The 26,117-nt window shown below is 37.3% G+C and overlaps 1 protein-coding gene across 1 annotated transcript in view; it reads right to left on the bottom strand.

Moving 5' to 3' along the window:
- Window positions 1-15,480, bottom strand: part of LOC149071761 (neurotrimin-like) — a 45,377-nt gene extending 29,897 nt beyond the window's left edge. The window contains exons 1-2 of the mRNA XM_089247814.1: window positions 14,943-15,480; window positions 4,458-4,561 (exon numbers count right to left, since the gene is read on the bottom strand). Coding sequence (XP_089103940.1) covers window positions 4,458-4,561; window positions 14,943-15,030 — 192 coding nt within the window. The 5' untranslated portion in view covers window positions 15,031-15,480. The remainder of the gene's footprint in view (window positions 1-4,457; window positions 4,562-14,942) is intronic.
- Between the last annotated feature and the right edge of the window lie 10,637 nt (window positions 15,481-26,117).

The raw sequence follows: 26,117 nt of genomic DNA, 5'->3' as shown, positions 1-26,117 counted from the left end.
AAAATATGTTAACGTGGGATCTCGAAGATGACCAACATAACTTTTTTTTCCTTAGGATATGACAGCAGTCGACACTTAGGTGATATTCAAAGAAACTGGAAAAATAATCAAAAGACACGAGTTCATCCCGACATTAAAAGAGGAATTATGAAAGTGACATTATTATATCAAGAATTTCCAGCATGTTTGAAGCACTACCGGCAGTAGCGTCAGCTACAATTACATCAAATAAACGACGGGATTGCCAAATTTCACGATGCGAAAACGATACATTACAGATATGCAGTGGATGCCAAATTTTTTTTGTTGGAAAATGCATAAAAATCCGTAGTGAAATATGTAGCTTGCTTAGCGTGCGTGAGGAACTAAATAGACCGTATAGTAAAGACCATGTGGTAAATAAAAATATCCTACTCTTTTTTTAAGGTTAATCTTGTTACCAGTTGTTCTAGCTGCAGCCTGAATTCAGAATCCGAATGAATACAGATTCCTGTCTTATATGGACAGTTTCAAAGATGAAACTTTTGCGCGATTGCTGATTACACATAACGACGTTCTAAGAAACGATGATTTACATAATTAGTTTTTAATCACTAAAGCAAATCATTTTTGCTATCATCCCCAGCAAAAATAGATCCGATGCATTTCTTTCAGTTGCAAATAGTTTGGAATATAAAACAAGAATGCGAGAATTTTGTTTCTGAATGGCTAGGTTATCCTTAGGGCTTGGGGGGGGGGAGCCCTCTTTATGTTCTTCCTTTTCATTTATTTCATTTTCTTGGCAGCTCCTTGAGATTTTCCAGACACACTCATCTTGTAATGATTTCACATCTGATCAAAGCGGTGTGGAGAGGGGTGAAACTGGTCCTTCAATATCAATGTTGATATCTCGACTACTTGCGATATTGGTGTATTTCACGTACGCAATATTAAACCAATAATATTGATACGACGCTATAAATGCGCATTCTAAACTTTTTCTATTCTATTTAAACTACAATTAATTATCATAACAAACATATCCCAGCTCACACTTCCGCATTCAAATTTTTTGATTGTATATTACTTTTCAATGGGGGTATTGGTTTTTTGACTACTCTATAATGTATATATGAATGATATCAATACTGATATGAATGATATATATATATATATATATATTAAAAGAAAAAAATCAATAAAAAGGGATGACGTGGAGTTCTGGACCTAAGCAAGTATGATACGGAGAAGGAATGTTTCAATAACGCTTTTGTGCACGTACCTTGTCTGCCGAATACTGAAATGTGCATTGAAGTGTTAATAATCGTCTTTTATGTGCCCGTCAATCCTCTTTTACTTACGTCGGAATTGTTACAAGACCAGTATTTTACAGGACATCACTTTCCGAATCTAGATTTAGATCTTTTATGACGTTCAATTGTATTACAGCTATTTGTACCGGGAGCAAGAGAGCCAAAATGTAATTAAAATGATTTTTTATATTGTATCAAAAACAAAAAAAAAAACCCACATAGCATGAAAAGAACAATTACTTTTATGGAAAAAAAGAGATAAAAATATTAATGGTTTTGATGAGAAGGACATCTCAAATGTCTAGGTCAGAATGTCATCTTCTTTAAGATACTCTTTCGTCGATGGTACAGACCATCAGAAAACGATTAAACTCTCCCTAGAGGTTGAAAACGATCTAAATGACTCTAACTCTGATGACAGGACCACTTTCTTTCTTCGCTATCATTTTCTAAGTATCTTCAAACGACCTAACCGTGATACTGAATAAGAAACATAAGAAAAGCGAAACACGCTTGATATAATCTAATTTGTTCAGCAAACTTGAATCAATATGAATTTAATAAAATATCAGTTGCTCGCATATATATAAAAACTCAAACGCGGGCTAATCGAATCTGAAGGAAAAATTCATGGTTGTCGAGTGAAAAAATTGTGATTTTTTTTTGTTCAATATGTGTTCATGTCTGATTAGCATTCACAGTCTGGGCCACGTATGAATAGCGCTCTCAAACATCTTAAGAATACTGTAAGAAAGCGTCCCTTTAGAATTTTCCAATTTATCTCTCTGATGTTTTTGTCATCCAATTCCAGCCGACTTTCGGATATTATCGCTACATTTCTGGAACGTCTTCTGTGACGTAATTTGGAATATTTTTCTGTCGTTATGCAGTGTGAGCAGTCGATATATATTTCAAAAGTTTTATCCTTTGAATATCATATAATGTTAGGTGATTTCCTATTCAAGTGACTTTTTTTCTTCTTGTGATCTGTGTCATACATCTTTCTATATTTTTGTGTTATATCTGTTATACGGTAAATGTTATAAATCTGGTTATTACACAAAATAACAGGTTAGTAAGCATAATCGCCAAACATTTTGGTAGGTTTGATAATTTTCCCTATGTTAATCACTTTCAACGGCGATTATGCATAGCACCAACGTGCCGTTTGTCATTTAATAAGTACTAAAAAATTAGCATTTTTACCGGCGTATATGCGTAATACCGAAGCGTCAAATCGTTCGTAAACATGATAAATCACAATATATGATACACTATAAAACACCATAATTCATACATACATTGTATAATTATATCAGAGTACGTAAAAAGTACGTAAAAGGGGATATTATGTCGAGAGATCCGACACACACCATATTCATCACACATACTACACTCTATTGGAATCCTTTTATATTTATTAAATTCACCAATTACACTAAGGCGTTATGTATAATTACAGATAAAGGGGGGATAAATTCCAAGTATTTATCAAATGACACTTGATAATCGTGCATAATCGCTGGCAAATATGATAAATTTGTCAAGATTTCCCAGACGATTGGTAAGTATGCATAATAACCGGTTATTATGTAAAACATCCGATTTATCACATTTACCGTAACACAGCTATCATTAAAACAACCGATCCTCTATCGCTGTGTTCCCAAACAAATTAACCTCCTTCAAAGCAAACATGATAACAAAAAATGTAAATGTCTGATTTTTTTGATTACTTGAATGACTGCATTTGTAGTCTTATATCATTTTTTGTAGCCCAGAGTTCTTAGTAATTTTTCTTATTGGATCGGTGAAATTTCGTGATCAACTTCGAACCGGTATAAATCTGAGAAATGATTTGTGAACAGGCGAACGAAAAACAATGGGAGAAACAATTTCCGACCTTCTGACTCATTATATTTCACAATTACACTTTACTATTATACAATCGAGACCATGCATTGACTAGAACCACTGCTGCCAATCATGAAATAATACAAAAAAAAGATCTGTTATATAAAATTCTTGGAGTAAAATCAGTTGTTGGATTAAAATGGGTGCACAACATGAAAATGAATGGTGTAATACCGTTAAAAAATTTTATGCGGCATAATATCGGTGCATATAATTTATGCTTTAATGCTTGCCGTAGGATTTTAGCTATTACTTGTTCCGTAGTTGGACGCGGAGCTAATGGCAAATATTTTTATTTTGATTGCGGCAGAAAACAAAATATACGGTATGCAATTTAATTTCATCGTTTTAATGACACTAGTCACAATAATATGCTCTCGAATTATACACCAGAAATTAAAAAAAAAAAAACGCGTTGAACTGCTGCTATATCTACTTATCTATTTCAGTTTCAAGAGAGGAATTCCTGTAAGCTTCGGACCACTCATGCTATATCTACTGCCACTTATCAAATAAAAGCATTGTTACACTTCTTCAAGTAAAATTGGTTCGTAGTTTTAAACCGGTGTGCAGCATAACAATGGCGGAAAAGTGATATTATACTATATAAATTAATAATTCATGCTACACGTCGGTGTGAATTATATGCTCTGTAACACAGATTAACATGTTTTTATGTCTGCTGAAGAATGCCGCCATTTTATTTTTTGTGAGCTGAATTATAACATTTCAGTAGTTGCAAATCCGCTGAGTCATAGTAAAACGATTTTATGTATGTACGTGGCTTCAGCATAAGATATAAAGCACTGACTTTTAATTTCTATTTGATTTCTCTGTTTGGTTTTTATTGTTATCTGAATTTTCGAATTTCTGTTGCTACAGCCAAAACCGCGAGAGCTAGGGTTTTGTTTTTCTCTTCAATCTCGAGCGCATACTTAGAGTAACATTTGTATCTCGAATTTCAGTCGCTATAGTTGCTTTACCTGCCCCAGGTGCCTGTATGTCGGCAGAATTACTCTATGACCAGCCTGTATACACAGTACAGTTGAGTCAGAGAGTTTTTACAATGGTTTACAGGGCCGTGCTACCGGTAGCAGCTGCGAAAAGCCGACTGATGCGAAATTCGAGAAATAATGTGCTTTTTTTAACACATGCGCTGGAGAAATATCTAAAAACATTCTTTACGCAAGGTGTTCTATTAATGTACATATGTACGTATGCAGACTCAGAGGAATTTGAAACACAACTTACCCTATAATAGCCTAGATTATCGACTACACAAGATAATAGAGCGTCAGAACCTTCAGTGACCGTTACATTACCGGATGTCCCAACGAATTCAGGCTCGAGGTCAGCTAAAAATAATGGGATGTATTTTAGTACAATACAGTTTTTATTTTGTTAAGAAGACAAACTCAACGTTTAACAAGTTGAAAAAGAAGAAAGAAAACTTTGCACAAACGCGTGACACGCTTTTTAACACAATATCTGCGGGTGTATTGCGTTGTGGGTGCATCCGTGAAGCAGGCATAACGACACCCGCTCTGCCCCGAAAGTCTACTAAATACGTGACACGAGTTCAAGTGCAGGATTGCAAAAAAACGTAAAAGTACGTAACATGACAACAATGAGTTATCAGGGAGGGATAAATTTGAAAGCAAATATCAATAAAACGCAAGTACTATTTTTAGTAATAATAATAACAAAAATAAAGGTAAGTACAGGAAGCAAAATGTGCGAAAATTAAAACGGGAAATGGGAGGATAAACTGACGTTGCGAACACTTTTACATCCCCGGTTTATCGCCATCAGGATTTTTTTCCCTTTTATCATTTCTGCACTTCGCGTTATAATCGTGATATTGTATTTTATAATATTTTTTGTCTTCACAGCACTAGTAATATGCAATGACTCCAATATGCTAGAATGCTACCGTTCGCTGCAGAATCAGCGAAACATGACTACAGAAAAATATTTTTTTTGCAGGGAGTCTCACACAGAGGAGTTAGTCCACCAACATGCCGGTGAGTATAAAAAAGGCAAAAATGTCAAACCTGCCGTTTTACATTTCGGCCCCGGTCTAATTAGCCAACGTGTGCAGAAAATGACTGTGATGAGGCAAAAATTATCAAATGCGCTACCGTTCGGGAGCCACAAAGTGTTATACTTATCAGATGTTGTGGATTGATACTTTCTTCTACGAACACCATTCATGCACTTCTGTCCTAACGTTCGGGCTCACATCGGTCAACCTTTGTTGATAAAGCTCCTTACATGTTCATTCATAACTTCTATTGTTGAAAGCGTCCAACTTGTTTGTAGTTCATCAGTGCATCGCGTAGCCCGGGGGCTCATTATGCTGCGGAAATAGCCCTGATTCTGAAGGGAAGATGAAATTCATTTTGATTACTTCATTTGGCTTACTGAAGGCAATTTGCGTTCTCCTACAATACAGATGTAGCAATGGAACTGCAGGTGATTTTTTTACCCATTCAAAAATTGATAAGTGAATAACTCGAGCCTTCCAAGTATAGGGAGCTGGTAACTCCCGTTGTAAAGATGCACTTCCAGCCACATTTATTTTCAAAATTTTATATTACTTTAGAGATGGTGTGAGATGACATTAAATTGTCATCACCTCTATTTTCTTATGCAAACCATGGACTTCAATGCACTACTGCATTTAATTGGTAGAGCGATGATGAAGAAAGTACGAACTGTTAAAATCTCATATCTACGGCACCCTGATATACGAGGTTCGAAAATAGGAAACAATTTTTGGATAAAATTGCTCGAATTATAAACGAGCACATATCAGCGCATCGGTGATTTTCAGAAGTCAGGAAGTTTTGGGAATTTGCATACGGAAATTCAACCCAATATAAAAACTCTTATATCAAACTCCCAATAAAAGAAATGATGAAATTAAAGGTTTCACATCTGTGTAAGGAATATCTCAGGTTTGGGTTTCACTTTTGAATGATCAGTATTATGTGTAACTAGCTATAATACCCGGCGTTGCCCGGGTTTTCTTCAATGAGGCTGTTTGGATCACGTGATATCTCCCTCTTTCTTTGAGGGACATGCAAACCGTGTCTAAGTTAACCAATATGGCGACTTCCTGCGCGACTTCATGAAATAAACAAATCTAGATTTAAAGAAACATAGAAACGAATATACATATTTTTCTTTTTTAAGGGGTGCTAGGTATTTCGATTCCCTCCCCCTGAATTTCAAGTTATTAAATCTGCCAGTTTCAGCTTCCAAAAATGCTTAATTGAAGCTGTGGAATTTCTTCGATGTACTTTACGGGCCCATAATTAATTTTAAAACATCCTAAACTATGAATTTATGCAGTTGAGTATCAAAAGACAATACGCAGACATTAATTTTCATGGTCAAGAAGATATAAATAAATAGTTGAAATCAATGTTATTGCATGAATATCCAACTCAAAAGTAGGTCCGGCTAATTACTTCATATTTGATCAGATGGACTTCGTATATCTCTAATCGAACTCAATATTTCAGAAATCTAGAATTCAATGCAATTTTTAAAATTATTGATGTGACAGAAAACTGCACAAAATTTCAGCATTTCTACAGTAAAATCGGCAATTTTAACACTGATTTCTATGGGGCATCATCCTTTGCCTGACCCTCAAAGTGATGCAGATGATGGTGTCTATTCAAAAAGCTCTCATTACTGGGAGGATTGAATAAAGTGGCAAAACACTATAAAGGCATAAATATTATACATATACTGACAGCGTTGAAGAAATGACAAACCATTGTAAAGGCATATAAACGTCTTAAACGCATTGCTAGGGAACCACGGTAACCAAAGTAAACGTTCGGGAAGTGATTGTTGAGGTCCAAAAACCATTGTTGCCCGACAGTTTTTTGCCCATTTGGGACACTTGTCCTGCTCTGACGAAATTTTAAAGTAGCCTATCGTTTAAGTCAGGTCCCATTTGGTATATATGCAAAATTTGGCGACGATCGATCTAAAATTGTAGATTTGTATAGAGAACATACATACACACAGACAGACAGAAAATCAATTTTATATATATAGATTTGGTGAGACGTTTCCACTGGAAAGACAAACACTCACCTAACGCAGAATTTCCTGTTCGTAATTCCAGTATAACAAGTTCATGTAAAATTTCTGAACATATTGAATAAGTAATTTCACACTAGTTTGTTAAAGTATAAGAATTCTAATATTTTAATCTAGATTTCAAATTTGATACCGGATTACATACTTATGTAAAATTTATACATAAGTCTCAACACTAAAGTGGAATACTTTCGAATGAATAACCAACATAATCTCATCTAATGAATCTTTCATGTGATTTTGAAGACAGTGAGAGCGTATCATGTGAGACCTACGATGTCGAGTATAACCTGCTTTAATTTTCATCCACACGTGCAAATTAATTTCCGATGAATTCGGGAAGATCACCTTTGAAATCACTTTCCCATATGCGATTTTAGTGTCAATATTTGTAGCTATTGAGTGCTCTCGCGGAATAAAGCACTTCTAGAGTTTTAGGTAAAGAAAATAGGTACGTAGGCCACTTGAAATTCCATTAAGGTTACATTTCACTTCGCGGTGGGAACGGCGAAATTTGAAATTCGAAGTCGTATTGATTCGAGAAGCCACGTTCTTACTAATCCTCTCGAGCTTTTCAGGCTCGCGACTTGGAAAATAATTAATTCCTCTTATAATGAAGCTTGTCTCACATTATAAGCACTCGGGCAATTTCCTAAATCTGCATTGACAGATTTCGTGGGGGGTGATTATGAAACTGTCTACGGAATTCTGGTTAAGCTTGTCAGAAATCTATTGGAGGTGAAAGGACGACCAGACAAATCGAACCCTAAGAAACCGTACGATTATAATTTCTCTTTTGAACACAAAGATATTTCACGAGTTCAGAATTTTGAAATCATTTATTTTTTCAGAAAGAAAGAAACCGAATTATCATTTCCTTATTTATATTTGGTTCTTTCTCCTAAATTTCCGCAATACATTTTTCATCAAATAGGCTGATTATCTAAATATGAAATGGTGAACACATAATAACGTGAATGCATGCTAGAAATTCTCTATATTTAGAGCATTCATACCAGAAGCATAGTCTGAGTATATATTTCCTTACCCAGAGTCATGCTGGCTGAGTTTCGCGTGTTTAGTTGGAGTTTATAAATTAATTTGTGCGTAGTAAGCTAAATACTAAGACTACTATTGCTTAAAGCAAAATTTATGGGGTAAAACTTTTAAAGTTAAAACTCATTGAAACTCAACACAAATAGGGAGTCTGCTCCCACCTCCTCGTGGGTCGGGTCAGGTGTTTTGTAAAAACCAGCCAATGGAACAGGTGACACGACACAACCGACTGGAAAATGAGCTCGAACGTGAAAACCAGACCCTGAGGGGTCATTCAGTATTACGTAAGCAGATTTTCAGCCATTCCTCCCCCCTGTCAGCAAAGGTCAGAAAAACACTGACCCCTCCCCCTCCCCCCCCCTCAACCAAAATTTCGTCAGCAGCTTAGAATATTTCATATCTTCAAAAAGGGGTGGTTGATGACGTAAGCAACCTTTAAATCCCCCCCCTTGTCATCAAAAGTCAGCAAATCCGAAACCCCTCCTTCCCCCTCGATGCTGATGTAATACTTGAATGACCCCTGACCAAAAAGGTAAGGAAGTTGGAAAAGAGGAGAAGGAAAAACCAAATTGCAGGACTTTGAACAAGGAGTTCTACTCCTAAATAAAGAAAATCAGGAGTTTCAGAATGAGATGAGTGCCTTCGAGCGGAGTCTCGCTAGAGTTCAAGAGAAAAGGAGCACCGTCGCAGGTGTGTTTGCCGAGAGAACAAGAATTTGAGGGCTGAAAAGTCTCAGCTCACGGAGGTTGCTAAGCTGAAAACCGAGCTTGAAAAGGTGAAGATCGATCTCCTCGCAGTAGGCAAAGACTATGTGTCAAGAGAGCGCGTGGAAGAGCTCGAGTGGATCTATGTATTAGGAACGCGAGCAAATTCGCGATGCTCCAACATTAGATATTGAAGAAATCAAAGACGGATTTTCTGTGTCGCTTGGGGACAGTAATGTCCACAAACTGATGCAGGAAGAGATCGATCGAAATGCGAAGCTCCTAGAGGGTAATAAAAACCTATGAGAAGTTCAGGTGAGAGGGAGCGAGCGAATCATCAACAACCTCCGTGACTACCTCGACTTTCAGTCGGACGTGGTTGAGATGCGAAGGCGTCTCACTGACGATTTGGAGAGTCTTTCCACCGGCCCTACCGAGAGGAAATCGATGAGCTGGTGCAAAACCAGGCTGATTGGTGCCACGCGGATCTGGTGGGGCTCTATGAGCAACAACTGAATATTAGGACAAACGACGAAAAAATTGATTGACTCGGAAGATCGGACCGATGACGAAGCCTACGCAAAGGAAATCGGAAGGGCTGAAGACAGGATTTTTGGCTCAACGATCACTCGTGGTAAAGCCACTGGCGAAGGGCAAGATAATGAAGTGGTTGTCATCGAGGCACCAGGGCAGGTGGCTGGCCAGAGATCCTTCGCAGAGGTAGTACGCTCAAAGAGCAAAAAGGCTAAGGCGAGAAACCTTGTTGCGATAAAGACAACTTAAGGTGGGGAGAGCACATTGCCTAACCTTTTCAAGAGCAACGACCTGACGAAAGATAAGATAAAAGTGAAGTATCACTGGCAGACAAACCGGGGTGCTGTGATTATCGAGACAACAGAGCGAGAGCGGGTAGGAAAGTTAATTTCCAATTTCCGTGAAAACGATGAACTCAATGCAAAGTTCACGGTGGAGGAGATAAAAGAAGCTGGACCCGAAGGTCATTGTCTACGACGTAGACGGCACGTTAGAACGTTAGAAGCTAGTTTTACCTACCAAGCCTGGGACGAACACCAATGAATGGAGCCTTCATTTCCCGCACAACAACTCTGGTTGGAAATTGTCGTATGGCGTTATATGACCGGAATTGGTGTGCAGTAAAGTAGTAGCATCAACTGGGTCATTCGGGTAGACCCACGCTTATTTGAAGTGCTCGTACAGAGAGGCACAGTTTACGTAGGCTTGCGTCGTTGTGCGCTGAAAGAGTTTCTCAAGCCCCTTCAGTGTTTGAAGTGCTGAAAGTTTGATCACCTTGCGCGAAACTGCAAGCGGCGAGAGCTGTCAAAAAAACTGTGGTGAGGAGGGACATAAAGCTGCAGGCTGCCAGCGTTAGGTCAGGTGCGTGAATTGTGATTGAGAAAATCGAGAAAGAAGTGCAGCTTAGCCAACGGACCAGGCTGCACGGCTGGGAGCTACAAGGTTCTCCAAGGGGAGGTCAAAAAGCTGAGGTTTAGCATCAACTACGAGCTTGACTCATAGATCATTGTCGCGAGCGGAGACATTTTGTTGCGTGACGCTAGTCGGGACTGTATATTGTGTAAATATGTTTGCCATATTTTGTATTTTAAATAAGACTTCTGAAATCCTAATTTTGTAACAAGAGTTACCGGGTGTGAATTTTGTAAAAACCCGGTGAAGTGTACTGATAAAGCTTCTTTTAGTAAGACGGCGAGTCTCGCAGGAGGGAATTTTATTTTGACTCAGAAGAGCATGGGAATTTTGTCCCCTCTTGACGCAAAAAGTTTTACCTAAAAGCTGGTCAACAGGGAACAAATGTCCTAGACAGGCAATTTTGAATCTAATTTTATAAAGATGCAAGTTACGTTTTCGCAGAACCACTCGTGCTCAGCACGCTGGCTCTCGCAACTTCGATCTTCAGGAAAAAACTCTACGCCCTCAGGGTTGCGACAGATATAGCGATTACCTTGTGGGCGCATTCTATATTCTATCTAATAATTATAAAAATGCAGTACATATGTTTCAGTAAATATGATAAATCAAATTATTGTGTGAAATAGCCGGTAATTATGCATAATCACCGAACATTTTCTTTTTCAATTTTGATAAATTTCTCTGCATTTATCACTTTAACCAGTGATTATGCATAGTAACCTGGCGTCGTTGGTAAATTTGAAAATTTTCCCGAAATTAATCACTTTTACCGGTGATTATGCATTATACCTAAGTACCGTGTCGTTGGTAAACATGATAAATCGTACTATATGATATACAATGCAATGGTAATTCACACATGTATTGCATCATACCGAGGTGCGATCGTAAAATGTGCAATCGTTATATTGGGGTACGAGCATATGAAATACCACACACAGTAGGCTCATTTAGATTTTTTTTTTTCATATTCATCAAGTTCACCAATTGCACTAGGGTATTTTCCATAATCGCAGATGAAGGCGATAAATTTCAAGTATCCGTCAATTTTTCCAACGACACTCTGTTATTATGCATAGGCACCGGTGATTGCGATAATTTTATGGAGCTTGGCAAGACGATTTATAAGTATGCATAATAATGTATAATAAGCGATTTATCATATTATCGGTGACATATTCAATGTTTTTTGACTTGTAAAAAAGTGTTCTGACTAGCTGACAGTCTGCTCCTACCGCTTTCTTTTTAAAATGTTATCAGAAAAATCTGTTAAAACAAATGATTTTTTTTCCACAGGGGGAATGGATTCATTACAATTAGTTTAAAGAATATCAGGTTGATTAAAAAGAGCTAGATCATTTTCCAATCAGAGGGCAAAATTTAAAATGGCCAGCCCCTTTTCAATAAGCCAACGAAATTTCTGTCATTAGCACTGTTTTAAACAACCTTATATAAGATACAAGAATTTGTATTTTAATTAGTAGAATTATACAGTGTAGATCAAAAGATTGGGCACAATACTGGTTTTGAATTTTATAGTTATTCATGATAATTTGTGAGGCTTTGCGGGTATTGTGCAGATATCCTGCAGCAAATGAATAATGGATAACAAAAACAAAACCGAAATATTAAATATATGCTACATTGCAGCAAAAACAATGTATACCACAAAAGCTAAGGCACAAATTTTAAATAAAAAATTATAATAAATAAATATATATATGTATATACATATATATATAGTCGAATCCCGTCTTAACGAATACCGTTATACCGAAAACCTCGTTTTCTAATCCTCCCGGGTAAGTTTTGTTCCCCCCGGGTAAGTAAGATTCTTATTCATTTGTATTTGTTGAAAAATCTTGAAAAATGTGTGTTGAAATTATTGTGTGTTTGCGGCTAATTTTGAAACCATATCAGATCTCTTATTTGAAAAACATCCCAATTAAAAATTTGGATTGATACGGAACTCCTCAGTAATGGTAGAATATTTATCGCCGTTAATAAATAACAGAGCTCCTCCCCGAATTACAACAGAAATGAGCTGATCGCGTTGATGTTTGGTGGTGGATGGCTAAATCACTCTCATTGTACAGTAAGTTAGCAGAGACAATCTAGTTCTCTTGCGTACTGTTCAGCCAACACCAACTCTGGCTATATCGCTATATTGCAATTTACTGCCATTAGTGAGATGGGTTGGAAGTGAAGGTGCTGTCTATCGGTGGTCGCCTCGAGTTCGTTTGGGAAAATATCTTATCTATATCCTCCCTCGGGTTCGAACACCTCTCTTGCGTACTAGAAATTATGAATTTTTCTTTTTACTATAACTAATTAGTGCCGTTGATTTCTTCCAAAAAATAAATCCATTCAGTACATTATGTGATCAACATAAGGCTTAGTTAGAATTGAGACCACGGAAATAAGTCGTACTAAGCGGGAAAATGTTTTAAGTGGGAACGTTATAAGCATTATCGACTGTATATACAGTTTCATTAAAAATCGGTGAAAAAAATAATTTGTGTTGAATTTTTCTATTGTGGTTAAAATGACCGATTCCGTTGTTCTAGGAAGTTAGAAATTCCCGTCGTTCTATTGTTAAGATGTAGATATTGGTTTGCAATGTTCACCACGCACTACGCGCTGACACTCTATAGATGCCTTGTTTAGATCAATTATATTCAATAGAGATTTCAGTAGAGAAACATTTACATTTGATCTCAGTACGCAAACTACTTCCTTTTCCGAAACTGAGTCAATTTTGGCATTTTGGTGGATTCAAGAAAACATTCGAAGTCCATGTGAAAACAATTGGAAACTCTCCTTTTAGTCAGCATGAAAACTAGAATTTGTTATGTGACTTCGAAGTCTGAGTGTTTATGAAACCCTCACCTCATATATTGAAGATTATATACATGATTTCTGATGTTGGATAAGATTATTAACAAAATCTATATCAACTAATTTTAATTTTAAGCATATACTGTGTGCCTAAACGTTTGTGCTTCTTTGTATACAATACGTAACTCATATCTATAGGACTTTATATCAACACAAATATTGGTTTGTTGTCCGCATGCTTAGCACATGGCGGTAGCGTGACTCGAATCGAATCTATAGTACTTCTTCACGTCAGCTGGCGCCCCGTCAGCTGTTAATCTGTAATCGATAAGTTTCAACAACCAAGCGAGAATCACTCGAATATTACAAAATAACATTAAATTTCCGAGCATGAGAAAATTATTTGAATTTTAAGATTACCGTATCATGTACCCAAAGCCAGAATAAATTTGATAATAATAATATTCACAAGGGAAAAATCTCTGAGCAAATTGGATTAAATAGATTTTCACCTGATCGAAGGGTTTTGGCAGCTCCAATAAAGTATATGGTATTCTTTTTTTTCAGGATCAGAATTATGCAAATTGCTGAAATCGCAAAATTATGTATTTATAGGAACTTCCGAAGTGCAACTAGATTCTCAAAGCAATACTTTCGGAATTTATGGTCGTATTTCTGAATACGAATTTTGTTTTTGTATGTTTTATATTAGCGTTTCTCAACCTTTCTGAACCTAGCACCAATGAAACGTCTGAAACAATTCGAAGGACTAATTATGTCCCGTATTTCTGGTTGTTCCGATTTTTTTATTCATTTGTCCCGTTTTTACCACGACGCTTATTTTAATTCGTAATATTTACTAAAATTATTAACAAACATAATCCCCATATTATGAAAACTATAAATATCAGTCTCACATATTTGTCAGAGAATGGAAGTTTTTGCGCACTACTTTTTCCCCCACGATTCCCCACGATTTCCTAAGTACCCCCTTCCCATACCAATAATTTTAACAATTGGTGATTTTTCCGAATTATTGCATCGTTTTTGGTGACAATCCGCAATGTCCCTTATTTTTCTCACTGAGATATGGTCACCTAGTCATTTAAATGTAAGCATATTTTGTGTATAATTGTTTTCCTCCGCCTGTGAAATACATTTTAGTTTAACGTGATTTGTAGTAATCCCGTCCTTCAATTTCAGCAGCAATTAGAAAATTTGTCGTAAATTACATTATTTTTCTACAATCATTGATGTACATTATTTAGGAAGGTAATTTCCTCGATGCGGCATTATGAACGTAAGTACGAGTATGAATGTGCAATTTTTATTTGAACACTTATGGGGTGATAACATCAACAATTGAATAATTATTTTTTCCACATTTAGAATTAAATAATAAAGTCCGCCTGCGGAACCACTTATGTCATCGTCGCGGACCATTGGTCGAAAAACGCTGTTTTAGATTAATCTCGTGAGGTTATGCATATTTCAGTAAATTTTTGATATTTATATTTATACAAACAAATCCAAGAAGGAATATAAAAAAAAACAGAGATATATTTACCCCTTGGGTGACAGTATACCGTACGCCAATATACTAAAGCACACATAGCACATTCGACGAAGAGAATACTAAGCTTTCCATAAGCCATGTCTGATCACAATCCGTTCCTTCTAAAATGAATCTCACAAAATGATCTCGTGAAAAATATATTTATATATATAGTGTCAGAGCCCGGATGAGTCTTTCTGATATGTAAGGGTCGGTGGGGTGTAGGGGTAACGTATCAGGTATCAGAGACATTAGGAGGATGTAGGGGGGGGAATAAAATCGTAGCCGTGCTTTCAGCAAATAAGAACTTTCTCAAGATATTAGAGAATATGCCCCGAAGGAACGAAAACTTTCACAACGACTCAACTACAAATTTACATTAGCGAAGAAACAATCGCTAAGCTGGCGCGCCTCACGTGCATTCACACACACACACTCACACACAAACATAGACACACCATACACGAGAGAAGGTGAGCGTATATGCATATGACTCGGAATTGGCTCGCTTGCACTTTTATATTCCCGGTTCCATTGCCGGGATCCTGGAATGGATACTGCCGCTCTGCTCTCGCAATAAACTTTTCTCTAGCACACGCACACACTCACATGCACTCCTTTTTGCCGGGGCATGCGCCCGAACCCTATCCACGCTTGATTAAACCGTTCCTGGAGATAAGAAGCTGTTTTGTCACCCACATGTTCGAAAGATTAATTACATCTCTTCAGGATAATTAGGTTCGACGGTAGTAAAGTATTGAGAAGAGAAAAGCAAGGGGAGAACTACCAGAGAAGCGTTTTACATTTCCCAAAGAAAAGACCTCCCTCGCTCTTATCTCAACCTGCCAGTAATGGCGCACCAATAGATCTTCTGGAAACGTCAATAAAGCACCTCTGCTCATTATTGCCCCATGCTCGATTAATACATATGCCGGAAGGCCCACCTCTATCCTCCTACAACTCTTTTGCCTTTTCACTCCTCATATCCCCGAAAAGCAACCTGACCCTCCCATCAACCCAATCTCTTCCTCATAGCTTTCTCATTGCCGACCCAAAACTCTCATCTTTGTAAAAAGGAATACTATGCATCAGAAAATAAACGAGGGGCGAGGTATGGTGAAGAGGGGGATATTTAATCAAGAACGTAATATTGCAATCCTCTCGATGTAATCAGGCATCAAAAGCTCGAGCTACGATTTGTAAAAGTTTTTCTCATTTTTATTTATTTATTTTGTTACTTTATTTCTTTTTTTGGCTTTGTTTTCATTTTATTTTCCGATCTTATTTGGAAAACTTTTCCCATCGTTTCCTTTATTGGTTATGTCGTTAGCATAAGAGAAAAGTCCGCCCCCCCCTCTCCCCTCATAGCTGTGCTCTTCCAGCTTCGCCACTGCTGCTCCGTGCTGGGGGTTTCTAACAAATTCCAGCAACCGCTAGATTTGACTCTAGTCATTAATTATAAGGCGGCCATGCTTGGTTAGAGGAAAGGCAGGGCTAGAGAAATTTGATTCATATCTTTTATAAGAGCGCTGGCCTGAATTGGATGCATTGTGTCCGCCATAGATTATTCATACGCATATGGATAGATGGATACATATACGAACACACCCCTCGCCTCACTCTTCATCGAGAACACTGCATAACCTTCATATTCGCTGTTCTGTGTTACCTTATTGGAAAATTCGACCATTTCGGGGGTGGGTGGGTGTTAAGTTACGTTGGAACAAAGAAGAGCCAAAAAAGGTAGCCGAGGATCACCCGCGATAAGAATTCCAATGTGACGATACGTCGTTACGCTCCATTGCGGAAATTAAGGACTTTTATTGGATCATAGCGGCGAGTATGGTCATGAATGGCTATGAGGAAGGGTATATGGGTGAGGTGCTGCTTATTGATGTCTCTATTGAGGTAGGGATATCAATATCGTAGAAATCCAGTCATTAATTAAATTGCATTCCTCTATTTATATAACACACGGGACAGAGGAGTGAGAAAAGAGATAATGCGCATGGCTGAGCAATTCCCGTTGGATCGTGATTGGTCAGTCAATTTAAATTAGGTTTATTAGAATAATTCCGTGGCTTATGAGCTGAAATTTTGACTCGTGATAAAAGATATTGAAATTTGTTTCCCGAAAGTTAAATCAGAAACTTTTGCGTCTCACCACCAAATAATATCAGTGATCAGTTCAATCTTTGCTCTTTTCCACACACGAATAATGGAAAAAGCCATTACTCCAGCTTCTAATCTCGTTGATAATAAGTACTGACATAGAGGATCAAGTTTAAATCTTGAGTTTAATAAAAAACATGACGTTTTATCACATCTCCTAGAACTAAGACGTACTACGCCGACAAGTGTGCTACGCAGCTATGCGGTCGCGCGGTCATATTGACGGACTCTTATCACGCGGAAGGGGGCTCGAACCCACTGGCGACACAGTCGATGGTCGGCTGAAGTTGATTTTCTCTGTTTCCTAACTTCGAAGTGGGAATACGAGTAATTATAAGAATTGGTAATAATTCTTATTTAATATGAATATATATAGTAGAATTATGCAGACGACACAATGAAAACTCTAAAACACAAAAAAAATATTAGGATGAGTTTCTTCGTGAAAGCGTAAATAAAGCTTAAAATAATGGGTGAAGGCAAGCGATCTTAGTATTTTAAGGCTGATCATAATTTTTAGAACCATGTTAACACGTTCACTGCGGAGCCTAGATTGCTTGGGCGCATTTTTTCAAAAATAAAAACTAGTTTTGTACATGACGACACCATGGCGTCATGAGCCTCCTAGTACAAGTCCTTCATGACACCACCATGACGTCATTAGCAGTGAACGTGTTAAGTAATCTCGAGAAGCTATGAAAAGTAATTTTCTTTCAATACGACCGAAGAAGACAACCGATAGGATAGATAGAAAAATGCTATCAAGGAGTGACCTTCGAAATGTCAACTAGGCAAAAAACCTGACTAAATGTGAGTGTATCACTTGCAAAACGTTGGTTGGACATTGTGGGCTTGTTTGGTTGTCTTCCAAGTGAGAAAAAATATATTATTCTTAATTACAGAAGGACAGAGTTACACTTGTGTTCCTATTGACAACAGAAACGATCCAAGGTACAAGAAAACACGCATTTTCTGGATTTTATGCCGAGGTGAAAAAAAAGAAAGCAAATAATAGTCATCTGGTCTCCACGGGGACTTAAACCTAGGTTTTATTGCATACCGAGCAAGCATGCAGCGTGCTATCATCTATACCACAGGAGACACGACCCTGCCTTCTTTATTTCCCGCACTGTGGCGTGAGGCATTGAAGTAGAGGCAATAATAGCCTCTCTGAAATTCAGCAAAAGGTCCCCAGTTGGGACGGTAGAGATAGATATAGACGGCTTCTCCTCAGAGTAAATAATGGAAACAAATATTTTCTGGATTTCAGGCTGAGGTAAAATCATAAAGAAAAGTCATCTGGGGCCTCAGGCGATATCTCTATCTCTATCATCCCACTTGGGGGCTATTTGCTGAAGTTAAGAGTTGCCACTAATGCCTGCAGTTCAGCACCCCACGCCACAGTGCATGAAATAAGGAAAGCAAGGTCGTATCTCATGTGGTGTAGATGATAGCTTGCCCGGTATGAAAGAGGGCCTGGGTTCGAGTCCCGGTGGAGATTAGATGTCTCTTTTCCTTCCGATTTCACCTCGGCGCAAAATCCAAAAAAATATATATTTCTTCGAATTTTGTTATGTTCTTACTTTTAAACACAAAGGCGAAAAGGGGGATGATTCTCTGCCAACGGTGTTGGAGCTCTTTACCTTCTGAAAAAAAACACAAGGAGCAGATTTAGCTTTCAAAATACATTTCATAAGCGTATACCGTCCTTTGCAACGTGACACCAGCCACTCTTACCGATATTCTAGCACATCAATGATCATAAATATAGTTCAAAAATGTTAAATAATGTTCGAAAGACAAAAGAGTGAGAGTATTATGGGTGGTAAAGTTAGAGCCACAACTTGAATACCATCAAGCATCCGGTATGGATTGAGTTCAATAGAGGAGTCGGGGCACATCCTTCAATTGTGGGAAAAATTACACTGACGATGAGACAGACTCATTGAGTCCATACCAAAACATGGCAAGTTGTTTTACAATCTAAACTGCTTCCATCAAAGAGTGGACGCACTCTACTTTATTATGGCGTCCAATGCTTCACAGATTTCATTTATTTAGTAAGTATTTGCTTATTTGTTTGTTTGTGTCAAGAGACTTTCGTAAAGTGAATTAGCTATTTTTTTTTTTTTTGTTCATAATAGTTTGTAATGAGACTCAGTGTTGATGTTCCATAGAATAGAATTTATTATAGGAAAAACCAAGTACACAAATTTTGCAGACATATTTATGCTTGTCAAAAATATTTTGAGCGCTACTGTATGTGCCTTCTAATTTTAGAAGACCCGCAGAGAAACCATGTAACCTATCACCCAAGTAACTGAAGTAACTTTTAGTGGGGATGCCTATTGTCTTCATTACTTTTGCGAATACGAAATTTAATCTTCGCCAAATAGCATTTTTAGTGAACTATATAGACTCGTCGTAAAATCCACCTCACCTTCCTGAACTTATATCCTACGCTCATTCGGAAGGCGGTACAAAGTTTCATTTCCTATCCAATTACTGGGGTGGTCGACTTTATTACGCGAAATCAGTATTTTATAGATTTCCGAATGTCTTTTCTTTGGAATATATTCCGGTGCCACCGAAACCTACAGAACTTTATTATATTTATTTATTTCCCCTCCTAATCTTCTCCTTTCTACTATTTTGTTTCCATCCTTGAACCGTAGAATAGAGAGTCTAATAGCTATTTCTTTCGAAAAATGTAATTAATGAAAGATTACTGAAATTTTATGCATCGCTTGATAATGATTGCATCGAGAGAGAAAGAGAGAAAAAAAATAAATGTAAATAATTATATTTAGCGAAAATAAATTAGTTCAGAAAATCACACGCTTCAGGAAAGTTTTACTGCATTTTATCGGTATGAAATTCGGATATCTCCGATACGATTTCATGTCATTTTTTTTCACTTATTCTTAGTTAATTCTTCTTCGTGGAGTGGGGAAAATGTACGTAATCATCTGGATAACGATAAATAATCTCGACAGTTTATGCCGAAGTTTCATTCGTTGTTTACTCGCCCCCTCGTGAAAGATGATTGCAGCGAAAAACTTGGTTAACTTTCTGGATAAAACTGGTCTTGCGTTAACTAAATCCTTCGTACATGCAAACAATCACATTTTCACATGATGTTGTTGATGTCCATGTAATGTAGAAACAGTATGGACAAAAAAAGAGGCAAAATGTGGAACTTTTTAATGGTGAATTTTATGTATTTTTTTAAAGTTTTATTTATATAGTGCGCACCTGTTAATATGATCACGTCGGGACTCGGAGTTTCTTATAACAATAACCGAATGATAACCATATACGAAAAAACCCGGTTCGGAACTACTGTGACCATACATATCGTTTTGTCAGACGGGAAGTGTGGTCAAGAGGCATTGGTGAAACGACATAATTATGTTTTTCTTTCGCACAAAATTGGTTGCAAAATGTTCAGTCATTCCCTTTTTTCCCGTAACGAGACTTCTTTTTTTTGTTGCCTCTATGCTAAAATACTGCATTATTTTTATTCGGCCATTATGAGGCGTTAGAACTGGAAATGCAATCTATATCACGAATTCTGGTACTTTTTTATAGTGTTCGATAGGTTTCGGGAAAGCAAATTGAAGTATGGGCAACTGTGAAGAAACTGATCAAGAACTGAATTGAAGGCTTTTTGCCATACTTTTGCCTTTATTATACTAAGGCTATCGCGAAAGCACTGCTCCACATTTACATAGATCACAGCGAATACTGCGGACCCATTAAGGAGTACGTTAATGTTTTTTAACAAGGGAGGGAGTTAAGGACACCTCTCTCTTTCAGCGTCCTACATAGTCTTGCAGAATGATAATGATAACTTACAGGGAAAAAATACGTTTGGTTAAATCTTAGTTTCAGAGAGTGCAAAAAAAAAAAAATTAAAGATTTATCATGGAAATTTCATACTACATCAATTCATTGACAAAAAACACACAATTAAAAAAGAATACATCTTTCTCTTTCCTTTTATCAGTATCATCTGATTCAGACCAGTCACTTCCAGAATTACTACTTTGTCTTTCCGGTAGCTATAAGAAAAGCAGAAAATCATGATCTTCGTTGTCAGAGTTTGCATTGTGTGTTTCCACCACCTCATATTTATTGTCCGAAACATGGTTTAGTACTGATGATATATCATTGTTTTGTTCTCATACATCCGATTTCTAAGAGCCATTTCTACACATTGTGAAGAAACATTTGTTTCCTAGGAAGATCTCAAAGGAGATGGTGGCATGAAGGGTTATGAAATGTCAAACTAAAACAAAGACTGAACTTGGCAGGTAGACGATCAGTAAAAAAAAAGTATTTTCAACTTGGATAACAGAGGCTATTGCTAAATAAGATATAATGTTTTGATTGGGGATATATACTGTCGCTGCGAATATACTTTTTAGATTTGCCCAGTAATACGATGCAACAAATAGCATTGTTTTGTTTATTTTTCTTATTTGTATGTTACTCGTGATTATATGCTGTGTTGTGTGTGCGCCATCAGGGAATGATGGGGAATAAATCTAAAAACAAAAGTATATCAATGCCCACCACAAGGAGAAAACATACAATTTACAAGAGCAGTCAATGATCTTGGCCATTCTAGGTATAGACGTCAATATCTCCCGGACAAAACCTCCGATATCTTGAAATTTTCGTACACAGAGACATGTACAGAAATATAATGAGAAGTCACCAAAAAAGTTTTTATATGTACAGATACTATAATAATAATACTATAATCAATAATGTCAAGATTATAGAGTTTTTAAAATCAAAAAGAAGTCAAAAAATGACTGGGCCGACCGTTCTAGTGTTAGAAAGGTTTTCGATTACGTGCAGCGATTTCGGACTATATTTTACGATGTTCTTTCTATTCATGAAAACCGAAACTGAACTAAAGATGATTTTTTTCCTAGGCCTTCCTTATTGCTCTCTTTTATGTATTTTAAACTGTTATGGAACTTTTCGGATAACACTGGTGCAGTCGTTATTACCGACATAATGATTTTAACACATTCTCGTCTTACATAATACAATAACACAACGCGCACTACCAAATCTCGACACATTTGGTAAATATTGCTTTCCTGTGCAGTCGTGAAAACGTATTAGTAGTTTCCGTTCTCCGTATTTCTTGTACAATTGCCATCTTTCGGTATCATCTCACTGCAAACGACTTACGGATTAGAATAATTCGGTTATTTTTTTTTATACGAACGAAATCGCTGTTCATGAAACGGCCCTTAGGATCCAGAGAAACAATTACGACAAGTGTTTAGAGAAGGACACAGAAAAAAAAGTACAATTTATTTGTTTTGATGTTTACTCCCGTTGGGTATACATCGAATGAAAAGCATGCACTTTGTTAAATGAATTTCAGGATGGTTCTTCGAGTAATGCAATTTTTTAAATGGACCTAATTAAATTGATATTAATTCTATGAATTTTAAACCGTATCGTTAAAGAAATAATCAGTATAATTTCATTACAAACAAGAAAATTATACTCCCGGTCAAAAACATAAATAAAAAAATAACATACCACCAAGAAAACTGAATGTGAAAGAAATTGGGCATGGTTCCTTGTGTTCGTTGTATTGTTATCAGCAATGAATGATCAATTTCGTTCTGAGATTTCGATCATTTATACAGTATACTATGACAACTGAACACTAGTGCCTTTGGGCAACCTTCGGCGTGGATATAAGATAAATATACGGCATGACATTGATGAAGACAAGCTCCGTATGACGGTCTGAAGTAGATATTCCATGCTTCAGTTCGTTCAGTTTTTCCATGTTTCTGTTTGATCTCTAGTTTCTGCACGCTCTCAGGTTAATAAATCTTCGTCCCAGCTTGACTTTTATGTGCTGGATTGACGATGTCTTGATCCTTTCTTCTTTCTTTTATATTTTTCTTTGATTCAAAATTGGAATCCGTTCACCCAGGTTCGAATAAATATTGCAGGATCAAGACAAGGGGTTTAGCAATCCATAAGATGAGAGAAAACAACACAACACTCCCATGAGCAAGTGAATCAGAGTCAAATTTTAAGGAAAAGAAGATATTTAATTTTTAACAATAGAAAATAATGGTGTAGGTAGCTACCTTTTAACAATTAAAAAGGTTATACAGATAAATGCAAACATCTACCAAATGAAGGTTAGATTTTCCGAGACAAAAAAAAACAACATCGCTTTACAATGATTTAAATAAAAAAAACTTACATATTATCGTTCTGTCTATTTATGCAAACTACAGTTGAAGCTCGAAAAGGTGAACATTCAGGTTTGTCCATAATGAAGACGGAATTTATTTTCCCGCATATTCTGCAGGTCACTGGCGGCTAGGAATCCTTCCTGTTGTTAGAAACACCTTTCAGGAGCAGGTTCGTAGGAGCACTCCTGTTGTTAAGAGCACCTCTCAGGAACAGGTTGGTAGGGGCACTCACCGACTGGCTACTATCGCTAGCTGGCTACTATCGGCCTTTTGGAAGGCGAAGCCGTCCTCTATCATAGTAATTGCTGGAATGACCATTGATCCAGACCCTCCATCCATATGATTTCTGCTCTTTCGTACAATCTTAACGATTGTACACACATTGATTAGCACATAGCGGTAGACGCACGCGATTTACTCGAGAACACAGGAGTCGTGAATACTCGAGGCACATAGTAAATTCAAATCACCAGTGAACGAACATATATAACTCGCGCAAGCTTCAATTACAAGCGAGAGCAAAAAAAACTCTCCTCCGACAGTAGCGTAGAATTCTCGAAAAACTTGATAGAAATCATCTCCCGAGACTGCCAGCGAATTTTCCCAGAGGGTATGTTAAAAAGGCCCCTTGGCGATCCAAAACTATATGAAAATGTACTGAGTACAGGTCCTGAAGGGAACTATTCGGCGTTTTAATTTACCGTTGGCGAAGAAGGGAGAGAGAGGGGGAATTGAGGTACAGCAGAGAAAGGGGAAAATCTTAAGGGGACCGTTAAGACCTTCGGAGAAATTCTTCTCGCCAAGGACCCTTAATCACACCCCCTGAAAAACAAACATTACCATATATGGCTCGATGACCATCTCTTTCACTCTCTTACAACCCTTTGTAATTCGACCCGTGTTTCTCATCTGGGGCCCCAAGGCAGCAGTACCGTGTACAACTGTATCTTAAGGCCTAAACTTTCTATAGAATAGATTTTGCTTTCCACTATTATTATTATTATATGCACCATAATATATACAATTAAATATCGGTATAATCAAATGATTAATTATGCCACTGTACAAATAAAACATAAGACAAAAATCTATTCAATATAATAATCTTTTCTTTTCTCTACCATTAAAACTATTTTAAGATTAAGTTAATGTAATGTTATGATGAATTTTGACAATTCAACATAACAACGATGAGCCTAATGAGTGAGTTTCAACTTGAAGCAGACATTCTTGAGAAACTTTTTCCTCACGTGGATGACCATTACGATACTGAAAAATGGCTTCTAAAAGCGCTGCAATGAGGGATAAAACAAGCGCCCTAGTGGCGTGGTGGTATGATGCTTGTCTACCACCTTGAAGATTGCTGTCACGGTCCTGGGTTCGAACCCGAGGAAGGATATAGATATTTTCCCTAACGAACTTGAGGCGACCTCGAGTAGACAGCACCTTCATCCAATCCATCGCATTAATGGCAGTAAATTGCAATATAGCGATATAGCCAGAGTTGATGTTTGTAGGGGTAGGGGTAAAATATGTGTCCGCCACATTTCCTGGACAGATAATTTGTTGTTTTGTTTTCCCTAATCACGAATAGAGATGGCTGGCTGTCACAAATGATGGCTTCCCAGTATAGCGCTTAGAAATTCTGACAATCTTAACATTACCAGCCAATCAGAGTCTAGTCAACTGCGACGTCATAGAAACGTCACAGTAGACCGCGAGGCTACCGCAACTTTTGATCCATTTGGCGCCAAAATCTTTCCTGGCGACATTTCATAATGGACATACTAAATTCAACTGCAGCTCGACAGCCACGATTGGTACCGTTGGAAGTTCACGGGACTCTTAAAACGAAGGTTATGAGTTCGAGTCCCTTCGAACCCATCAATTTTTTTTTTCCTAACATCTTCTTTTGAAAAATTTAATTTCTTATTACATTTAATTTCTTTTAACCGTTGCATATAAATATGATTTATTATATTATAATTCACCACAAATTGTCAGATGCGCGGGAATGGGTGGGGCGTGGTTCCCAAACAGCGAACTTGGCGATACAGGGGAATGGGGGGGGGGCACCCTCGTCCAATAAGTTATCGTTTATTGAATCACTAAAAATTTTTTTAATTTTTTTTTATTTAATCCAAATGTGGTTTAATTGCATCAAGTTGACAATAATAACGGCTCCGAAGCGAGCGCCCAGCCAAGCTGGGCCCTGCTATCATTTATTGATTCATAATGATAATAGGTTCATTAGAAAACCAAACATAGAGCTTGTGTTTTGGCAAGCCACTGTATTTATTGCATGTCAATATAATTATTCTTATATAATATATATCATTATTATTATGATTGTAATATTATAGTATTGTTAAATTATATCATTGCAAATGAGACGTAATGACAAAATAATAGTGAAATCGTTAATACACGCTGGGTTTGGTGATAAGTTGCCAAACATAGCAGCAGGAGGTACACTTCCAACGTCACAAATGCTTGACTCTGATTGGCTGTAACGAGGATCATCAGAATTTCTAAGCGTAAGTGGCTTCCCAGACTACCACACCAGCGGTGTGGTTGTGGCGGTATGGCGAAAGAATAAGCACAATTCGTGCAGTGACTCATGAGGCGCCATTACTTAACACGATCGTCATTGGACGCCAAAAATAATCGTGATTCATTGCTGAAGACGATACGGCACCAATCCAGAGCTAACCAAATTCATTCCTTCAGAGGCCACTGCAAATTAAATCGAGACGGTGTTGGGCTG

The sequence above is a fragment of the Pholcus phalangioides genome, unplaced genomic scaffold, assembly GCF_987345545.1.
Source record: "Pholcus phalangioides strain wild (caught in Gottingen) unplaced genomic scaffold, Ppha-v1.0 ptg000018l_1, whole genome shotgun sequence".
NCBI classification, from domain to species: domain Eukaryota; kingdom Metazoa; phylum Arthropoda; class Arachnida; order Araneae; family Pholcidae; genus Pholcus; species Pholcus phalangioides.
The sequence above is the reverse complement of the archived record's forward strand: the minus strand, read 5'-3'. Positions and strand labels throughout refer to the sequence as shown.